The sequence below is a fragment of the Trifolium pratense genome, linkage group LG1 (assembly GCF_020283565.1).
Source record: "Trifolium pratense cultivar HEN17-A07 linkage group LG1, ARS_RC_1.1, whole genome shotgun sequence".
Taxonomy (NCBI): Eukaryota; Viridiplantae; Streptophyta; class Magnoliopsida; order Fabales; family Fabaceae; genus Trifolium; species Trifolium pratense.
Window position 1 is genome coordinate 22,397,524 of NC_060059.1, and position 17,687 is coordinate 22,415,210.

The 17,687-nt window shown below is 30.6% G+C and overlaps 1 protein-coding gene across 1 annotated transcript; it reads left to right on the forward strand.

Annotated features, from left to right (window-relative positions):
• Positions 1 to 16,610: 16,610 nt before the first annotated feature.
• LOC123903003 (ethylene-response factor C3-like) lies at positions 16,611 to 17,687 on the forward strand. Its single transcript, XM_045952852.1, has one exon. The coding sequence runs from the start codon at positions 16,693 to 16,695 to the stop codon at positions 17,458 to 17,460; it is 768 nt and encodes a 255-aa protein (XP_045808808.1). The 5' UTR covers positions 16,611 to 16,692; the 3' UTR covers positions 17,461 to 17,687.

Here is a 17,687-nt window from a genome sequence, read left to right on the forward strand (position 1 = left end):
CATCATCATAAGTCATTCATATATATAGGAGGCATGTAACCAATGTTTTAAGAACCGGACCGGAGGTCGAACCGTTGTGACAACTGGTTCAAGGGTCAACCGGTCGGATCGGTTCAACCGTTATTGAACCGTTTATATTAAACCGTTCATATAATTTTTTCACGTGTTTGAGTCTATGGTTGGAAAGGAAAGATTTTTGATTTTTTAACCTTTCAATTTCAATCCATCGTTTTTTTTAATTAAAAAATCAGTTTTTTTTTTTTTTTTTTTAAGTGAGAGAAAAACCGGCCGGTTTTCCGGTTCACCGGTTCACACCGGTTCATACCGGTTCACACCGGTTTTTGACCGGTTCCACTGACTAGCGGTTCTTGCTAGTCGACCGGACCGCCGAGGGCACCGGTTCGTGGTCGAACCGGTCGGACCGGCCGGTCCGGTCCGGTTTTCAAAACATTGCATGTAACTCTTGCTAAAAAAGATTTTGGATTGAGTAAAAATATGAGATTTATTCTCTTTGGTTCTCTGAACCTCATTTTTAGCTTATCGGCTTGTCGTGGCGCTAATCTTTGACTTATCAACCGGAGCCTCCATAACCGGTTGTGGCGTCCTCACGACTTATCAATCGGTTTTTCCATCCCGATTGTGGCGTCTTTCCACCACCTCTATCATCACAACTCTTGTTTTGTTCCAACCGCTCCGCGATTCTCATCAGTATTAGAAAAGATAGAGGACCTAAATGAGAAAAAAGAAAAAAATAAAGGACTAAAGTGTTATAAATTAATAAGATAAAAGACTTATATGTTACAAATAAAAGATAAAGACTAAAATGTTACAAATAAATAAGATAAATGACTTCTGATGTAATTTTAATTTTGCCATATATATATATATATATATATATATATATATAGATAGATAGATAGATAGATAGATAGATAGATAGATAGATAGATAGATAGATAGATAGATAGATAGATAGATAGATAGATAGATAGATAGATAGATAGATAGATAGATAGATAGATAAATGATATAATTAACCATGATGCTTCAAATACGATTTTTTTTTTTATCAAATATCATTATTTGTCTACTAAATGCTACTAGTGTAACTTACCCGTGCTATCGCCCGGGTTAATGTTCTATGAAAAATATAGATCATTTTTTTTCACACATGAAAAATATGGATTATTAAAATTTTAATATTGTGATTTTTTTAATTATTTGTAAAATTAATTTTATATTTAATGTAATAGTTTATTTAAATATGATAAAATATCCAAATTTTGGAGATTTTAAGGAGAAATGGCAGAATGGAGAGTGATACTCTACTCCGCGTTCCCAACTCACATGTTCATATATTTGTTCTTTTATTTTCATAAAAAAAAGGTCATTATGCAAAAACTAATCTAACGGTTAATATATTTGTTCTTAATTGTCATCTCTCTCCTTTAGACATTTGTTTTCTTCAGGAGTATTTTATCTCATGTCCCCGTGTGAAAAAATTTCACATTTGAGAAGCAAAATTGGGCGATTTTAATTTTAATATTATTTATTTAAAAATAATGAACAGTAAAATTGTTTGTCATTTGCTTGACACAAAAATAAATTATATAATTTTTTTAAGCATATCTCATTTGTTAATGTGCAAATTTTAAAAAATGTATCTATTTGTTTTTATTTTTATTTGTTTATTTTACAGTGATGTATGGAGAATAAAAATAAAGTAATACATGATATTGTTGCTTTTAATTCTTTTTTTTTTTTATATATAAAATCATTGTTACTTTCCATGCTTTCAATTGATATCATATTTTTTATATAATAAAATCTACAAATGTATGTTTCACCCCGTGTAAGTTATTTTTTGCTTAATACCTCCATGTAGGTTTTTTTTTTATCAATACCCCTGTATTTTAATATTTTGTTTGGTACATATCACTATGTATTTTTTTTTATTAGAAAAATCACGTTAAGGTAAACCATAATTAATAAAATAATAAAATGAAATAGAAAAATAATCTATGAAGTCAATTACTTCATTCCTTTTATATTTCAAACAATGACACCTTTTTCTCTACGTGATAAGTATGAAGTTTAAGAATAATTTTTTTTAAGCATATCAATTTCTCAATTCCACATTTTTCCAATTCATTCTATAGTATAGTTATTCGAGGAGTTTCTATAATTTTATCAGTATATTTGTTAAATATCACATGAAAAATTAGACAAATAAAAAAATAATGAGTAAAAAAATAGAGTACAACATTTATTTATAAATAATAGTAAAAAAAACATTTATAAGCATGATTTAAATCCAATAAAAAATAATACGAACAACAATTCTTTTTTAATAAGTAAACATATGATTAAAAAAATGACAATAAAATATAAATAAATACTTAAAACGCTAACATCAATTGATAATACTTAATCCTAATTTGAATAACAAACAATGTTGTTCTTCCGTATATGGACCTGCAAATAAAGAATTATAACTCAAAATTAGTACAATTTTCTGATTATATGGACTTGCGAATGAGAGGATGCCACATTGGATTAATAAAAATTAAAGTTTATAAGAAAGTGACACGTAGATTGGTTTCCTTGAGAAAAAACTTTTGTGGGATATATAAAAAAAATATTACGTAAAAAAACTCCATTGTTTGGTATATATAAAATTTCATATATAATACTTTCACAAAAAAAAAATCATGTATAATATTATGTATTATATTAATATATATATTAATGAGATATAATTATTTATATTTGAATTTGAGTTATTTCCTTTTAAAATTATTTTTAATAGGTGTATTAAATACGATTTATAAACAATAATTGAGAAATGATTGAATTTCCAAATTAACCAAAGATTCTAACTAAAATGATATCATCATGTATTAGAGAAATTGCAAAGGCCTTCATAGTTAGCCACAGAGAAATTGGAGAAATATTAGAATGCCACATAAGACATGGATCAATGAAATGGTGCCACATAGGAATAAGACTATGAGAGAGAAACTCCTAAACATATAAATAATAGATAACGACTACTTTCAAAATAAAAAGCTCTTATTTTATGTATTGAAAAACATTTGTTTGATGCTTGATTTGTAAAATAAATTATAGTAGTTAGTTTATTATAACTTTTTCACATTTTTATTACAGAATACATTTTAATTAAGAGACATATAAGAAAGGTTAAATAATTTTTTTTATACTAAAGATTAAATAAGTTTTTTTATCTTTAAGTAAATTTTAGTTTTCATCTCTATAAAAAAAAATCACATTTTTTTATCTCCAAAAATTTGTATTTTTATTTTGACTCTCTAAAGACCAATTCATGTTCATTTTATAATGTGAATTACGACTCTTTTATATTTAAGATGGGCTTATATTATGTCTATACTCTATTATTTTTTTACAGAATTATGTCTATACTCTATATAGTATGTTATGTTGAAATATTTTAAATTATTTAATTATTTATATTTCAATAATTATCGTGTGGGCAAATATATTTATATTAATTATATTAACTATTTATCGAATTAAGAGCCTAAATTGATAAATGATCAAATAAAGTTAAAAGGTTATTGGATTTTTATTTAGAATTAATTAATTGGATATGAGCTTAAATGAGTAGATATCAGGATGACCTATTTCGGGATAATGGAAACCCTGATGGATTATCACCCCATATATAGACTATGGTCTCCAATATACCGTGTGCGTAAGCAAATACTCTCCAATTTTGTGTGATTTATTAATATTCAATTTTTTTATTTTAAACTTCATATATAATATATTGGTGGTGTCATGAGTTGGTTGGTCGTGTACTTGGTGATTGAAAAATATGATTTCAAGAGTCATATTTAAAATATGAAAAGGAAAAATCAATTGTGTATTATTTATCCAATTATCTACTATTTAATTTTTTTTAATTTAAATATGATGATATATTATTTGTGTTTGCACCATCTCTTTAATTAAAACTTTAAACTTTAAATTTCTAAATTAAAAAAGAAATTCTCAATTTTAGATTAAGTTCAAAAATTAAATTTTCAATCAAAATATCCAAGTTTGATGTCTAACTTAGCAACATTGATTATTCACAACAGTCACAAACACATTACAGGCAAGTTCTAACATGCATAAGTGTGTACCATATGGTGCATGATGTACAAGTTAGTGATTTCACTATAACGAATACAAATTTTACAAAATTCACCGTTGGATTGAAATTTTATATCATATAGATCATTCATAATTTTTTTTGAAAAAATTGAAAATCATTTGATATGTTATTGAGCACGTCAACATTAACGGTTTATAAATTTTTATTAAATACCGTTAATCTTTTTAATTGACGATCTATATAATATAAACTTTCAATCCAACGGTTGATTTTGTAAAATTTATATTCGTTATAATGAAATCGCTAACTTGTACACCATGCATCATATAGTACACTTGTGCATGTTAGACAAAGCCACGCGTTACATTAGTTTAGCCTAATAAGACGGGTAAAAGTGGTTTTCGTAAGCATGATGTTTGGCTAACTAGATATGTGGTCCCTTTTGTATATAAATATTCTTTATAATAACTAGCGGGTCAGGCAAGCGCGTTCCGCGCCTGCCTGTGTCTAACTTATGTCGGAAAAAAAGATATGTCTTATGTTATTGTGAGTTTGTTAATAAAAAAATTTTGTTGCTACTAAAATAATCAATGGTATTGTTGGTATTATTGTTAAGTGTTATTTCAAATGATAGTGAAGGGCAAAAAGCTAGCCCAAACTCTCATATCCCCTTTATATATTGTTATAGATTATTTCAGCGCACACAATATCAATTAAAAAAAAATTATTGTATTTTACCCTTTGTTTTCGGCCTCTTGTTTATTTACTATTTAATCTATATAAGAAAGTTAATTGTTCTGGATAAGTTTAAACTACCCTTGCTTAAGGTGCTGCCATGTGTCCCAAATGAGGATAATTGATGTCCAAAAATTTGATGATTGAACTAAAAGTACACTCCTTTTCAAATGAAACCAAGCCATATGAGCCATTTAGGGCATTTGTGAGTGGAAAATTGTTTTATCAAACCATATTTTTCATTGTAACCAAGTCACTAAGTCATTTATGTCTTTTTCAGTTTGAATGAAACTAAGCCATCTAAGCCACAAACACATGTGACATCTTTTCACTTCTCCCAATGTCTTGCCAAATTTCAAATTCAAAATTTTCCCCCTCATCACTTATTTTTCATTAACTTCTATAAATAAAATATAAAAATTGGGAGAATAAAAATTATCAAACGTTCTAAATTATAAAAATTTCAAAAAAAAAAAAAAACTTTTATTCGGGATAAGTTCTAACTTATATAAATTTCAAGTTAATTATCATATACGGGACAAATTCTAACTTATAAAGATTTTAAAATAATTATCATATGTGAGACAATTTCTAAATTATAAAAATTTCAAAAAACTTGTTTTATACGGGATAAGTTCTAACTTATATAAATTCCAAATTAACTATATGTACATGATAAATTCTAACTGATAAAAATTGAGAAATATTTATTAAATGTGAGACAAGTTATAAATTATAAATTGTTTTTAAAAAAACTACTTTATACGGGATAATTTCGAACTTATATAAATTTAAAATTAATTATCATATACGAGACAAATTCTAACTTATAAAAATTTCACAAAACTTATTTTATGCGGGATAAGTTATAACTTTGTTTTTCAATGTTCTTTTGATTAACAAGAATGATGTAATTATTTAAAATCTCATGTCTTTTAGGTGCATGTTCAAAGTGAATCTTATGTCTTTTCACAATTGTATACCATATAACTATTTTTACCTTTAAAACTAATCAAAATTCATAATTAACACTTTGCAAAAAATATATTTGTCTGCATATATATTTTCAACAAAATTTTAAATACTTATTAACTACATCTAAATTTTAAAAACATTTGCTTCCAATTTTGATTACCAAACTATAACTTGAAAAAATATCATCGTAACGTTACGACCCGTGCGATAGCACAACTATTCCCAGTGTTTTCAATAGTTTAGTTGTAAAAGATCCAACAAATGATGCTTTAACCTGTCTTGGAGGAGTTAAGGACGGACATAGTTCGTTTTTGTGTGTCACTTGAAAGGATATATCTATTAGATGAATTATTGACTGACTTTCTAACTCAACACTCACATCTTTTTTGCTCAGGGCACCAAAAATCGTTGAGATGACTCTGATATAAACATGCTTGTTCAGGTTGGACACAAATTTGAAAGGGTACGTTGGATTAAAATGTGAATTGGGTTGATTTGAATGATCAGTTCACATATTGACTTGTACCCGTGAACACTATGATCTTCAAAATAAGAGTTATTTTTAAAAGTAATATATAAAATAATTACATTGTTTTTTTGGAATTATAATATTACATACACTACGAGTAAATAATTTTTGTTTATATTTTACGCAGGAACAACCCAACACATTAGAAAGTTTAAGCGGATTTAAGAATGAGACATTTTTTAACTTCTTAATAGCATTTATTATTAAATTTAAGTGAAAATGTTATTTTTCATACATTTTAAAATACAATATTATTCATTAAATTAATATAATTGATTTCATTTCATAATATTGATTTTACTTTTGAAAATAATGGTGTATATATATATATAAGGCCTTTTCTGTACCAAAAAAGAAAGAATATGGACCTTTTTATTAAATAATTTTTTATTATTTATATTCGAGACTGAAGAAAGTATGTCTTTCATTTTATAGTTAAAAATATATTGGTTGGGGTGCATGCATGTGTCAGATTCATGGTTAGTAGCGGCGTCTAATGTTTTACATTGTAAAATTGAAAAGTCCCCCTTCTCTTATTTGGAACTGCCTATAGGAGGTAATCCAAGAAGACTAGAGTTTCTATTATCGAATCTCTATTTAAATCGTTTTTGTGGGGTGGGGATGGGGAGACTCGGAAGATGCTTTAGATTCCTTGGGACACGGTTTGTTTGGATCAGAGTCTTGGAGGATTGGGAATTAGAAGGGTGAGGATTAGGAGCATCTCTTTTTATATCGTGTTTGTTATAAGGTTTGATATGAGGTTCTTAAATGATCTGGTACAGGGTACTCTTCATAAAAATGTAGTCTCACATGCTCATTAGTCTAAAGGCTTACATGTTCATTATTTGAATATTAAAGATAGTTTTCACATTATTTGGTTGACAACAATTTGGAGAATTTGGAAAGCTCGTACTGATTTCTTGTTTAATAATAAATCATTTCACAGCTACCTTGTGTTTTCCAAATAAAGGTCAATGTTTGGTGGTGGTTTAAAATGAAGGTTAAGGATTTCGAGTGTGTCTTACCAATATATTGTGGTATTTAAATCCATTGGTCTGTTTGGGTGCTGTAATTTTAGACGTTGGTGTATTGTTGCTATGGTACAGCTAGCATGCAGTTGTTTTATGTTGTTTACGTGAATGTGCCTTTTGTAGCACTTTGCTAGCTTCTTAGTTATTTGTGACAAATTATTTGTGTAATTCATATTTTCATTAGTTTGTGCATATGCCAAACTATGGTTGTGATTAATATATTAATCTTTTTAGTTTCTTAAAAAAACAAGTAATTTGATAAAATTATTGTTGCTTTATTTTTTAAAAGCTTCCTCTTTAATGATGATGGATTATACTAATTCATCAGTTAGCTAAGTAGTTAGAAGTCAGTTTGTTTTGTTTGATCCTAGGTAGTTAGTTGGTTAGTCTAACTACCAAAAGTTGTTAGGAATTAGTTAGGCCAAAGGTAGTTACTTGTAGCTTAAGTAACAAGCATAAATACACCTTAGTGTATCAATTGTAATTCAATCTTTTGCCCCTATTGTGGATGAATAAAATTTCTATTTTCCCTAAGCTTTCATAATCAGTTTTTCACCAAAATCATCAAGAAACGTTTTCATCTTGTTAAACACAGTTTTTGTCAAACTGTGTGTGTGCTCAAGCTCAAGCCTTCCTCGCCTATGAGCTTGCCTGCAGTGTGCATGCCTGTGCCTGCAATCCATCCTCTGAAGCGCATCAGAGTCAGAGGCAACACAACCTCTGAACCTTGCATCCTCTGAACCAACCAAACTCTTGCTTCTGCTGCGCCAACAATTGGCATCAAGAGCCTGGTTCAATCACAGGTAACAAGAGTGAATTGTGAAGGAATCAAGTGGAGAAACACAAAGTGAAGCTGTGTAGATTGATTTCTTGAAAATTCAAGATGAACACCCAAGGTTTTGGTACAAACATTCCGATTCTTGATGGAAAGAATTGGGATAGATGGAGTGCAGTGATGAAGTCCTTATTTGGAGCACAAGAGTGTCTTGAGGTAGTGGTGAATGGATACGATGAGTTGAGAGCAAATCCAAATAATGATCAGAGAAATACCTACAAAGAAAACAAGAAAAAAGACTGCAAGGCTTTGTTCTATATCCAGCAGAATTGTGATGCACAGCATTTTGAAAAGATTTCAAAATCAACTAAGTCCAAAGAAGCTTGGGATATACTCGAGGGTTACCACGATGGTGGAACCAAGGTCAAGAAGGTGAAATTGCAGGCCTTTAGGAGGCAATATGAGTCTATGGTGATGGAAGAGGATCAAAAAGTAAGTGATTTCTTCTCAAAACTCCTTGCACTTGTACATCAAATGCAAAACTGTGGAGAGACTGTCACTGATGAAATGGTAGTAGAGAAAGTGCTTAGATCCTTAACTCCAAACTTTGATAATGTGGTAATAGCTATAGAGTATGTGAAAGATACAGCTACAATGAAAATTGAAGAATTACAAAGTGCTTTGGAAGCACATGAGATTAAAGTTCTCAGTAGAGGTTCAGAAAAGAAAGAACAACAAGCCTTGCAAGCTCAAACCAACAAGAAAGAAGATAATGGCAAGAACTACAAAAAGAAAGGCAAAGATAAACCAAAGTGGCTTAAAGATCAGAGTTCAAAAACTGATGACAAAGCTGAATCCTCTAAAGGAGGAGGTTTTGCCAAAGGTAAAAACAAAAAGAAGAACTTTGATAAAAGCAAGGTGAAATGCTACAATTGTGAGAAGCTTGGCCATTTTGCAGATGAGTGTTGGTACAAGAAAGATCAACAAGAGGCTAATGTTGCAGAAGAAAGTGATGTAAAGTCAGTCTTGATGATGGCTACTATAGGGGATGAGTGTGAGAAGAATGAAGAATGGTTTCTTGATTCAGGGTGTTCAAATCATATGACACCACATAGAGAGTGGTTAACCAATTTTGATGCAAGCAAAAGGTCTAGTATAAAACTAGCAGATGGGAGAAAACTTGCTGCTGAAGGTATTGGTAACATAGTGATCAAAAGTAAGAAGAGAGGTAAAGTGATCATCTCTGAAGTGTTATTTGTCCCTGATATGAATTGCAATTTGCTCAGTTTAGGTCAATTGGTGCAAAGAGGGTTCTCTGTAAGTATGGAGGATAATGCACTGAAGCTGTTTGACAAAATGAAGAACTTGATCTTGATGTGCAGCTTGTCCAACAACAGAACCTACAAGTGTAGAATCTCAAGTGTAGATATGATGTGCATGTCTACCACAGTGATTGATGAGGTTGAAGCACTTTGGCACAAAAGGTATGGACACTTGAACTATAGAAGCCTCAGTGATTTAAATTCTAAGGAATTGGTGTATGGCCTGCCTAAGTTTAAGACTAAGAAGTCCATATGTGAGATATGTGTGAAGAGTAAACACAGTAGAAAACCTTTTGTAGCTGAAATGTCTAAGAGAGCTAGTGGTGTATTGCAAGTTATTCATAGTGACATCTGTGGTCCATTTGAAGCTGCATCATTAGGGGGAAGCAAGTATTTCATCACATTTGTTGATGAATACAGCAGAATGATCTGGTTATACACTTTGAAGCTAAAGAGTGAAGCTTTAGAAGTATTCAAGAAGTTTAAAGTCTTAATTGAAAAAGAAAGTGAGAAAGCAATTAAGATTCTGAGAACAGATGGTGGTGGAGAGTACACCTCAAGAGAGTTTGAGAACTTCTGTACTAATCAAGGCATTACACATGAAGTTACTGCTCCATACACACCACAGCACAATGGACTAGCTGAAAGAAGAAACAGAACATTGTTAGATATGGCAAGAAGCATGATTAAGCAGAAGAATTTGCCACACATGTTCTGGGGTGAAGCAGTACATACTGCAGCCTACATTCTGAACAAATGTCCAACTAAGAAACTGAAAGTTGTGCCAGAGGAAGCTTGGTGTGGGAGGAAGCCAAGTGTGAAACACCTCAAGATTTTTGGCTCATTATGCTATAAACATGTACCAGATGCTAGAAGAACCAAACTTGAGGATAAAAGTGAAATAATGATACTCATAGGATATCATCCAACTGGTGCCTACAAGCTATACAATCCAGTTACTCAGAAGGTTCACATTAGCAGAGATGTAATTGTGAATGAAGAAGAGAAATGGAAATGGGAGAAGGAACCAGTGTACAATAGTGAATTGCAGTCAACTTTCATCTATCCAAGTTCAAGTGATGAATCTGATGGAGGTGATGAAGGTGAACCTGCTGCTGAAACTATTCAGAATCAAGGTACTGATAGTGATGGTAATATGAATTTATCAAGTGATGATGATGATAGAATTCATATGATTGCAAGGACTCAAAGAACCAAACGTGTACCAGCTAGATTGAATGATTGTGAAGTTACTCAAGACAATCCAGTGAATGATGAGGGTGATCTCATTCACTTTGCATTACTAGCTGATTCTGAACCATTGAACTACAGAGATGCTTTGAAAAGTAATGTGTGGAAGAGGGCAATGGAAGAAGAGCTGAAGTCAATTGAGAAAAATCAGACTTGGAAGCTAGTTGACTTGCCAGACAAGAAAAAGAAAATTGATGTGAAATGGGTGTTCAAAGTGAAATTGAACCCTGATGGCACAATTTCAAAGCATAAAGCAAGGTTAGTTGCTAGAGGATTCTTACAGAAACATGGAATTGACTACAATGAAGTGTTTGCACCAGTTGCTAGAATAGAGACTGTGAGGTTGGTTGTAGCATTGGCCTGTAAGAACAAATGGAGCCTATACCATCTGGATGTGAAATCAGCATTTCTGAATGGTCCTCTTGATGAGGAGGTGTATGTGTCACAGCCTCCAGGTTTTGAAATAAAAGGAAAAGAACCAATGGTGTATAAGCTGTATAAGGCACTATATGGCTTGAAACAGGCTCCTAGAGCATGGAACAAAAGGATTGATGACTTTCTGATTCAGATAGGGTTTAAAAAGTGTGCTGCTGAGTTTGGTGTATATGTACATTGCCCTAAAGATGAAGATATTGTCATAATCTGCTTGTATGTTGATGACTTGCTCATAACTGGAAGTAGAATTGCAGAAATTGCAAAAGTGAAAGATAAGCTCAAAAGTGAATTTGAAATGTCTGATCTTGGTGAACTTTCATTCTTTCTAGGAATGGAATTTATGAGAAGAGGAGATGGTATAGTGATGCATCAACAGAAGTACATCAGTGAACTGCTTGATAAGTTTGAAATGACTGAGTGCAAGCCAATTTCAAACCCTTCAGACACAAACTCTAAACTAGATGAATGCAAGGATGAAGAGGGAGTAGATCCTACACTATTCAGACAAATGATTGGATCATTGAGGTACTTGTGTAATAGCAGGCCAGATATCTGCTATGCTGTAAGTGTAATCAGCAAATACATGAATAAGCCTAAGAAATCTCACATGAATGCAGCAAGGAGAATTTTTAGGTATGTAAAAGGTACAATGAGGTATGGATTGCTATTTCCTACTGGTTTGAAGGATGATTGTGAAAGCTTGAGTAGCTATTCTGATTCAGATTGGGGAGGAGATGCAACAGATAGAAGAAGCACATCTGGATATGTGATGCTATACAATGGTGCTTCAATTGCGTGGTGTACCAAGAAGCAGCCAGTGACTGCTCTATCAACATGTGAAGCTGAATATATTGCTGGAACTTTTGCTACTTGCCAAATGGTTTGGCTTGACTCTGTGCTAAGGGAACTAAAGTGTGAACTGCAGAAGCCTTTGAAGCTTATGATTGACAACAAGTCTGCAATCAATTTGGCAAAGAATCCAGTTTCACATGGAAGAAGCAAACACATTGAGACAAGGTTCCACTTCATAAGAGAGCAAGTTATGAATGGAAACATTGTGTTAGTGTACTGTCCTACAGAGATTCAGCTTGCAGATGGTTTCACAAAATCTGTGAAACTTGACAGATTTGAGTTTCTAAGAGAGAAGTTAGGACTTGTTAGTGCTTAGCCAACTTTGAATTAAGAGGGAGTGATGGATTATACTAATTCATCAGTTAGCTAAGTAGTTAGAAGTCAGTTTGTTTTGTTTGATCCTAGGTAGTTAGTTGGTTAGTCTAACTACCAAAAGTTGTTAGGAATTAGTTAGGCCAAAGGTAGTTACTTGTAGCTTAAGTAACAAGCATAAATACACCTTAGTGTATCAATTGTAATTCAATCTTTTGCCCCTATTGTGGATGAATAAAATTTCTATTTTCCCTAAGCTTTCATAATCAGTTTTTCACCAAAATCATCAAGAAACGTTTTCATCTTGTTAAACACAGTTTTTGTCAAACTGTGTGTGTGCTCAAGCTCAAGCCTTCCTCGCCTATGAGCTTGCCTGCAGTGTGCGTGCCTGTGCCTGCAATCCATCCTCTGAAGCGCATCAGAGTCAGAGGCAACACAACCTCTGAACCTTGCATCCTCTGAACCAACCAAACTCTTGCTTCTGCTGCGCCAACAAATGAGAGGAAGGAATCATATGATCTAGAAGCTGATCATTTGGGACGTCATTTTTGTTTCACCTCTCTATTGGTGAAATAATGTAGGAGATTTATATTACTCTTCAACAAAGGCTCCTATATGTTATTCACCTTGACTTTGAACTTTGAAATTGAATCTAGACAATATGTAGGGACCAACCTGATCATTTTTGTCTTAAGTTAGAAAGTGAACAATTTTCTCTACTTATCACACAAAGCAAAAAATGTCAATATAATTTTGTGGTTGGATAAGTTGTCTTAAATAAAGATGCATGCATCTTCCATTATTAAGCAGTTGTAGACATTCAATATTATATCAACAAGTGGGCTAGTGGAGGATATGCTTTATTGCAACTTGTTCGTAAATTTAATCATTCAAAGCAATCGTACGAAATTATATTCATAAAATAATGTAAAAAATATATAATATAAGGAAATGATTTGATGGTTATATATATATATATATATATATATATATATATATATATATATATATATATATTGATTAAATATATATTTACTGATCACTTTCACTTTCTTCTTGTGTGTGTGTTTTTTTTTATAATTCACTGGATAGTATTGAATATGTAGTTGTGTTGTTAGAGTTTGTTTAAAGTTTCATGATATTGAGATTTTTAGATGGTTAACTGTAGAAATATGTGAGGACAATTTTCCGTTTAGTTACCTTTTAGTGTTGAGAGATCCAAACATATTTAACATGTACATTAAATAGTTTTTTTGGTATACAATGAAGTTGAGGATCAAATTCAGGACCTCTGCATACTACTCATCACAACTAAATTAAACCTAGTGATTTACATTGAATAGTTATTCAGCATTGATTCATTCACTAAATTGTTTTAATAATTTTTATTCAAGAAAAAATAAATGAAATTCAACAATGATTCACACGGAATATAAATTTATGATGATTCCAGTGAAAAGAACCATGTTACTCATATAATAAAAAAGTATTTCTATGAAAAATTATCATTTATTTTATATGCTTAATTGAATATTTGATCAATTACGTTTATTTTAGATTTAGATTTTGATCTTTTACATAACTGATTTCAACATAAATTTATCATTTTCGTTCAATTCTAAATTAATTTCGCCTAACTTTTCTTCAAATTTTAAGTCCAGACCTTTCACGTTACATCTTTTTAAATTGTTCACATATGCAAATATATTAGTCACATGAACGATTTAAATTGAAATTTAAATAAAAAGACTAACTTAAAACTTTTTTAATGTAGGGGATTAAATTATAATTTAAAATAAATTTAAGGACTAAATATGCAGTTAATAATTTTTTTTTGTTTTTGCAATTAATTCTATTTTATAATTAATGTTATTTTGCTTGTGTAAGCAAACATCTATTATACTGTCATATCCTTTTGAAGTTGGTGGGATCACATGCGGGGCACACTGTGGCGGCTGATGTAACAGCCTAACAGATAACGGGTACTATGTTGGGAATATTTATCTAAACTCTTAACAATTTTAATTTACAGTGAAATATTAATTAAAATTTTCTAATTGTATATCTACATCTATTTATTATGTAAAAACATTTGCCTTATAATGAAAGATATATATATATATATATATATATATTTTTTTTTTATGAAAATATGCTTATAGTATTTCATTTATATAATATATGTTCAATATGTCCCTTTGAATGTATGTATATATAGTTCAAGACACATTGTATATAATATGTAAAATTATACTTTAAATTTTGATACTTTCATTTATTCACTTTATAAAGTAAAATTTTAGCTACTAAATTACTTGACAAAAAAAAAATATTCGATATAATTTGGTAACCAAAATCTAGAAATTAGCCGATAATGTTGTCATCTTAACAAGTTTATGGATAACCTCATTTGTTTGTCTCCATAAAAACTCCGCACTTGAATTTCTATAATATAGTTGGAAAAAATAGATCTACAATGTTCAACTATCACACTAAACTCTACGAAATCACATTTTAAGGAGTGAAAACTATCAACCACTCTTTTTGAATTCAATTTAAATTCTAATAGACTTAAATTAAGCTTATGAACCCAATTAAGCGCCGCAAAAAAAATCAAGTGCTTCCCCTAAATGCACTTCATTTTTCTTTTTTAAAAGAAACCACTTAATTTTAACTAGAACAAAAACACCTTAATCATCTTCGTTTCTAATATACTTATGTCAATGCTAACTTTGAATATATTTTCTTTTTCAGATAGTACCTTTTTTATTTAGATTCAATCATCACAACTTTAAAAATTGTTGATTTTAGTCTCTGATATTATATGTCCTAATAAAATCACATTGAATGGTTCAATAAGCTCACATGAAGACCAAAAATATAAATAACAATTAAATTTACACACACAAATTCAAATAAAATAATACAGAAATTAAAAGAACAAAAATATACTTAACTTTCAAATTATTCATGATAAGAATAACAATACTTTATTGGGATTTTCTTTTAGGTGTATAAACTATTCATGTTTTTTTTTTTTTAAGGAAAATTATTCATGTGTTATTGAGTTTTCTTTGTGTTTATACATGAAATAGTAACACCATTAAAATTTGCATATATACTTACAAAAAAATGGTTTTAAACATAAATAAAAAATATTTATAATTTAACAATATTAGTAATATCGATTGAAATTAATGCATATTGTTCATTATATTATTTGCTAAGTGGTTTGTCAACTCACTATCACTAGTGTAATCCGTCACTCTAAGCAAAGACAAACTTGCGAGCGACATACAGAAAACGATAAAGACGCAGACACAACAGTGTCTTGGTTATGGGATTTAATTTAATGTATTACTATTAATTATTATTGTGTTATTAATATTTTGAGTTTGTGTTATTAATTAATATTTTAACTATTAATTACATATAAATAGAAATAAATAATATTAAATAGTATTAATATTATTAAAGTATACTTTTAAAGCGAGCGTTGAAGTATTTGAGAACGTTGAAACAAGAAACGACGCACAGAGAAAAATAACCGCTTTGATATGAGAACTTAGGGCACCAAAGGGGTGCGGAAAAGCCTAAAATACCCCTAACTTTATGATTTATTTCCAACAATTAGGGTTCTCATTAATGTTTTCCCCAAAAGACAATATCGGCCCGATAACGCTATGACTCCGCTACAAAAACGCAATTCATCTGTAAATAGAGGTCTCTATTTCCATTTTTGTAAATAGTGGAAAGCAGACCTCTAGCATAAGGGGAGGGGATACGCCGCTACGCTATAACGCCACTATTAACATCATAAATCTTAGTGGATAACTTTTAGAAATTATGTTCGTGATCTTAGCTCAGTTGACATGCGATATTGAATTATATATACAGGAAATTGGAGTTTGAATCCCGATCATCCCAATTTATATAAAAATAACTTCCAAAATAGCATAGGTGTAGGAGTAACGGCAATAGTCTACCCTTAGTTTTGGAACCTTCTAATAGTTAAGTTGGAGTTGCCCACGTTTCTATAATGTTTATTTGACTCACGTGCCCATTTTCTAACTAAGGTATTTTTCACCCTTTAATAGTGTAATTCAATACTAACAAAAAATATAGATATCCAAATACATTCCCCCTTGACCAAAATCTTTAAACATCAATTTGATATAACTAATTTAATCATTTTTTTCTTTATCTGTTTGGTCGTTATGTTCCCTTTTTTCAATGGGTATATAAGTAGCCAAACACCCCAAATCTATTCAAAACACACACAACAAAGTAAACAAAATCACTTAACTTTAATTTGGTCTCTACTTTTTTGTTCAAACATGGATTTTGTTGATTCTTCATTTTTCCAATTTCAATACCAAAACCTTAACACTTCATTTTCAAATTCATCTTCTTTTTCAGAAAACATTTCATGGGATGATTTCTTTTTCTCCAATGAAGACAACACCAACAATAACAATCACAATAGCAACACTTTTCCCTTGAACTCCACTCATCAAAACACACAAGAAATTTCATTATCAAATTCCAATTCTAACACTTCAAACTCTCAAATAAGTTCAGAATCACAAGAAGTTTCATCTAATTCTTCAACTCAAGTTATAGAAACACAATCATCATCATCATTATCATCCCCTAAGAGGCCATACAGAGGAGTTAGGAGAAGACCATGGGGGAAATTCGCGGCCGAGATAAGAGACTCAACAAGAAATGGTGTTAGAGTTTGGATTGGAACATTTGATACCGCTGAAGCAGCTGCTTTAGCTTATGATCAAGCAGCTTTAACAACAAGAGGTTCAATGGCAGTGTTGAATTTTCCTGAACAAGTTGTGAGAGAATCATTGAAAGATATGGTGATTAACAAGTCATGGGAAAATGATGGTTCTTCTCCTGTTTTAGCACTTAAGAGGAAACACACTTTGAAAAGAAAATCTAAAGCAAGTAATAGCAAAAAGACCAAAAGGGGAGAAAAGGAATTAATGGAGAATAATGTTGTTTCAGAAAATGTGTTGGTTTTGGAAGATTTGGGTTCTGAATATTTAGACCAACTTCTTAGTTTAAGTACTTCTTCTCAAGTCTTTTGTTAGTTTCCTTTGTTTGTTGAGTTTTTTCTTTCATGTTAATTAATTCTTTTATGACTTCAAAATTTGTAGTAAGCATTGATCATAATTCTTTCCTTTTCATCCCCTTTGTTGGTTTTCTTCCATTTGGATTGTAGTCAATAGAGAGAGAGAAGGTAGGAAAGAATGCAATTGTATAAATTTTGTCTCTAAGAAACATTTCACAAATAATTATTGTTGAAAAGTTTAAATTA

What these genes read in the sequence shown, in the direction of transcription:
- LOC123903003 (XM_045952852.1), top strand. Translation starts at nt 16,693, where the DNA reads ATGGATTTTGTTGATTCTTCATTTTTCCAATTTCAATACCAAAACCTT.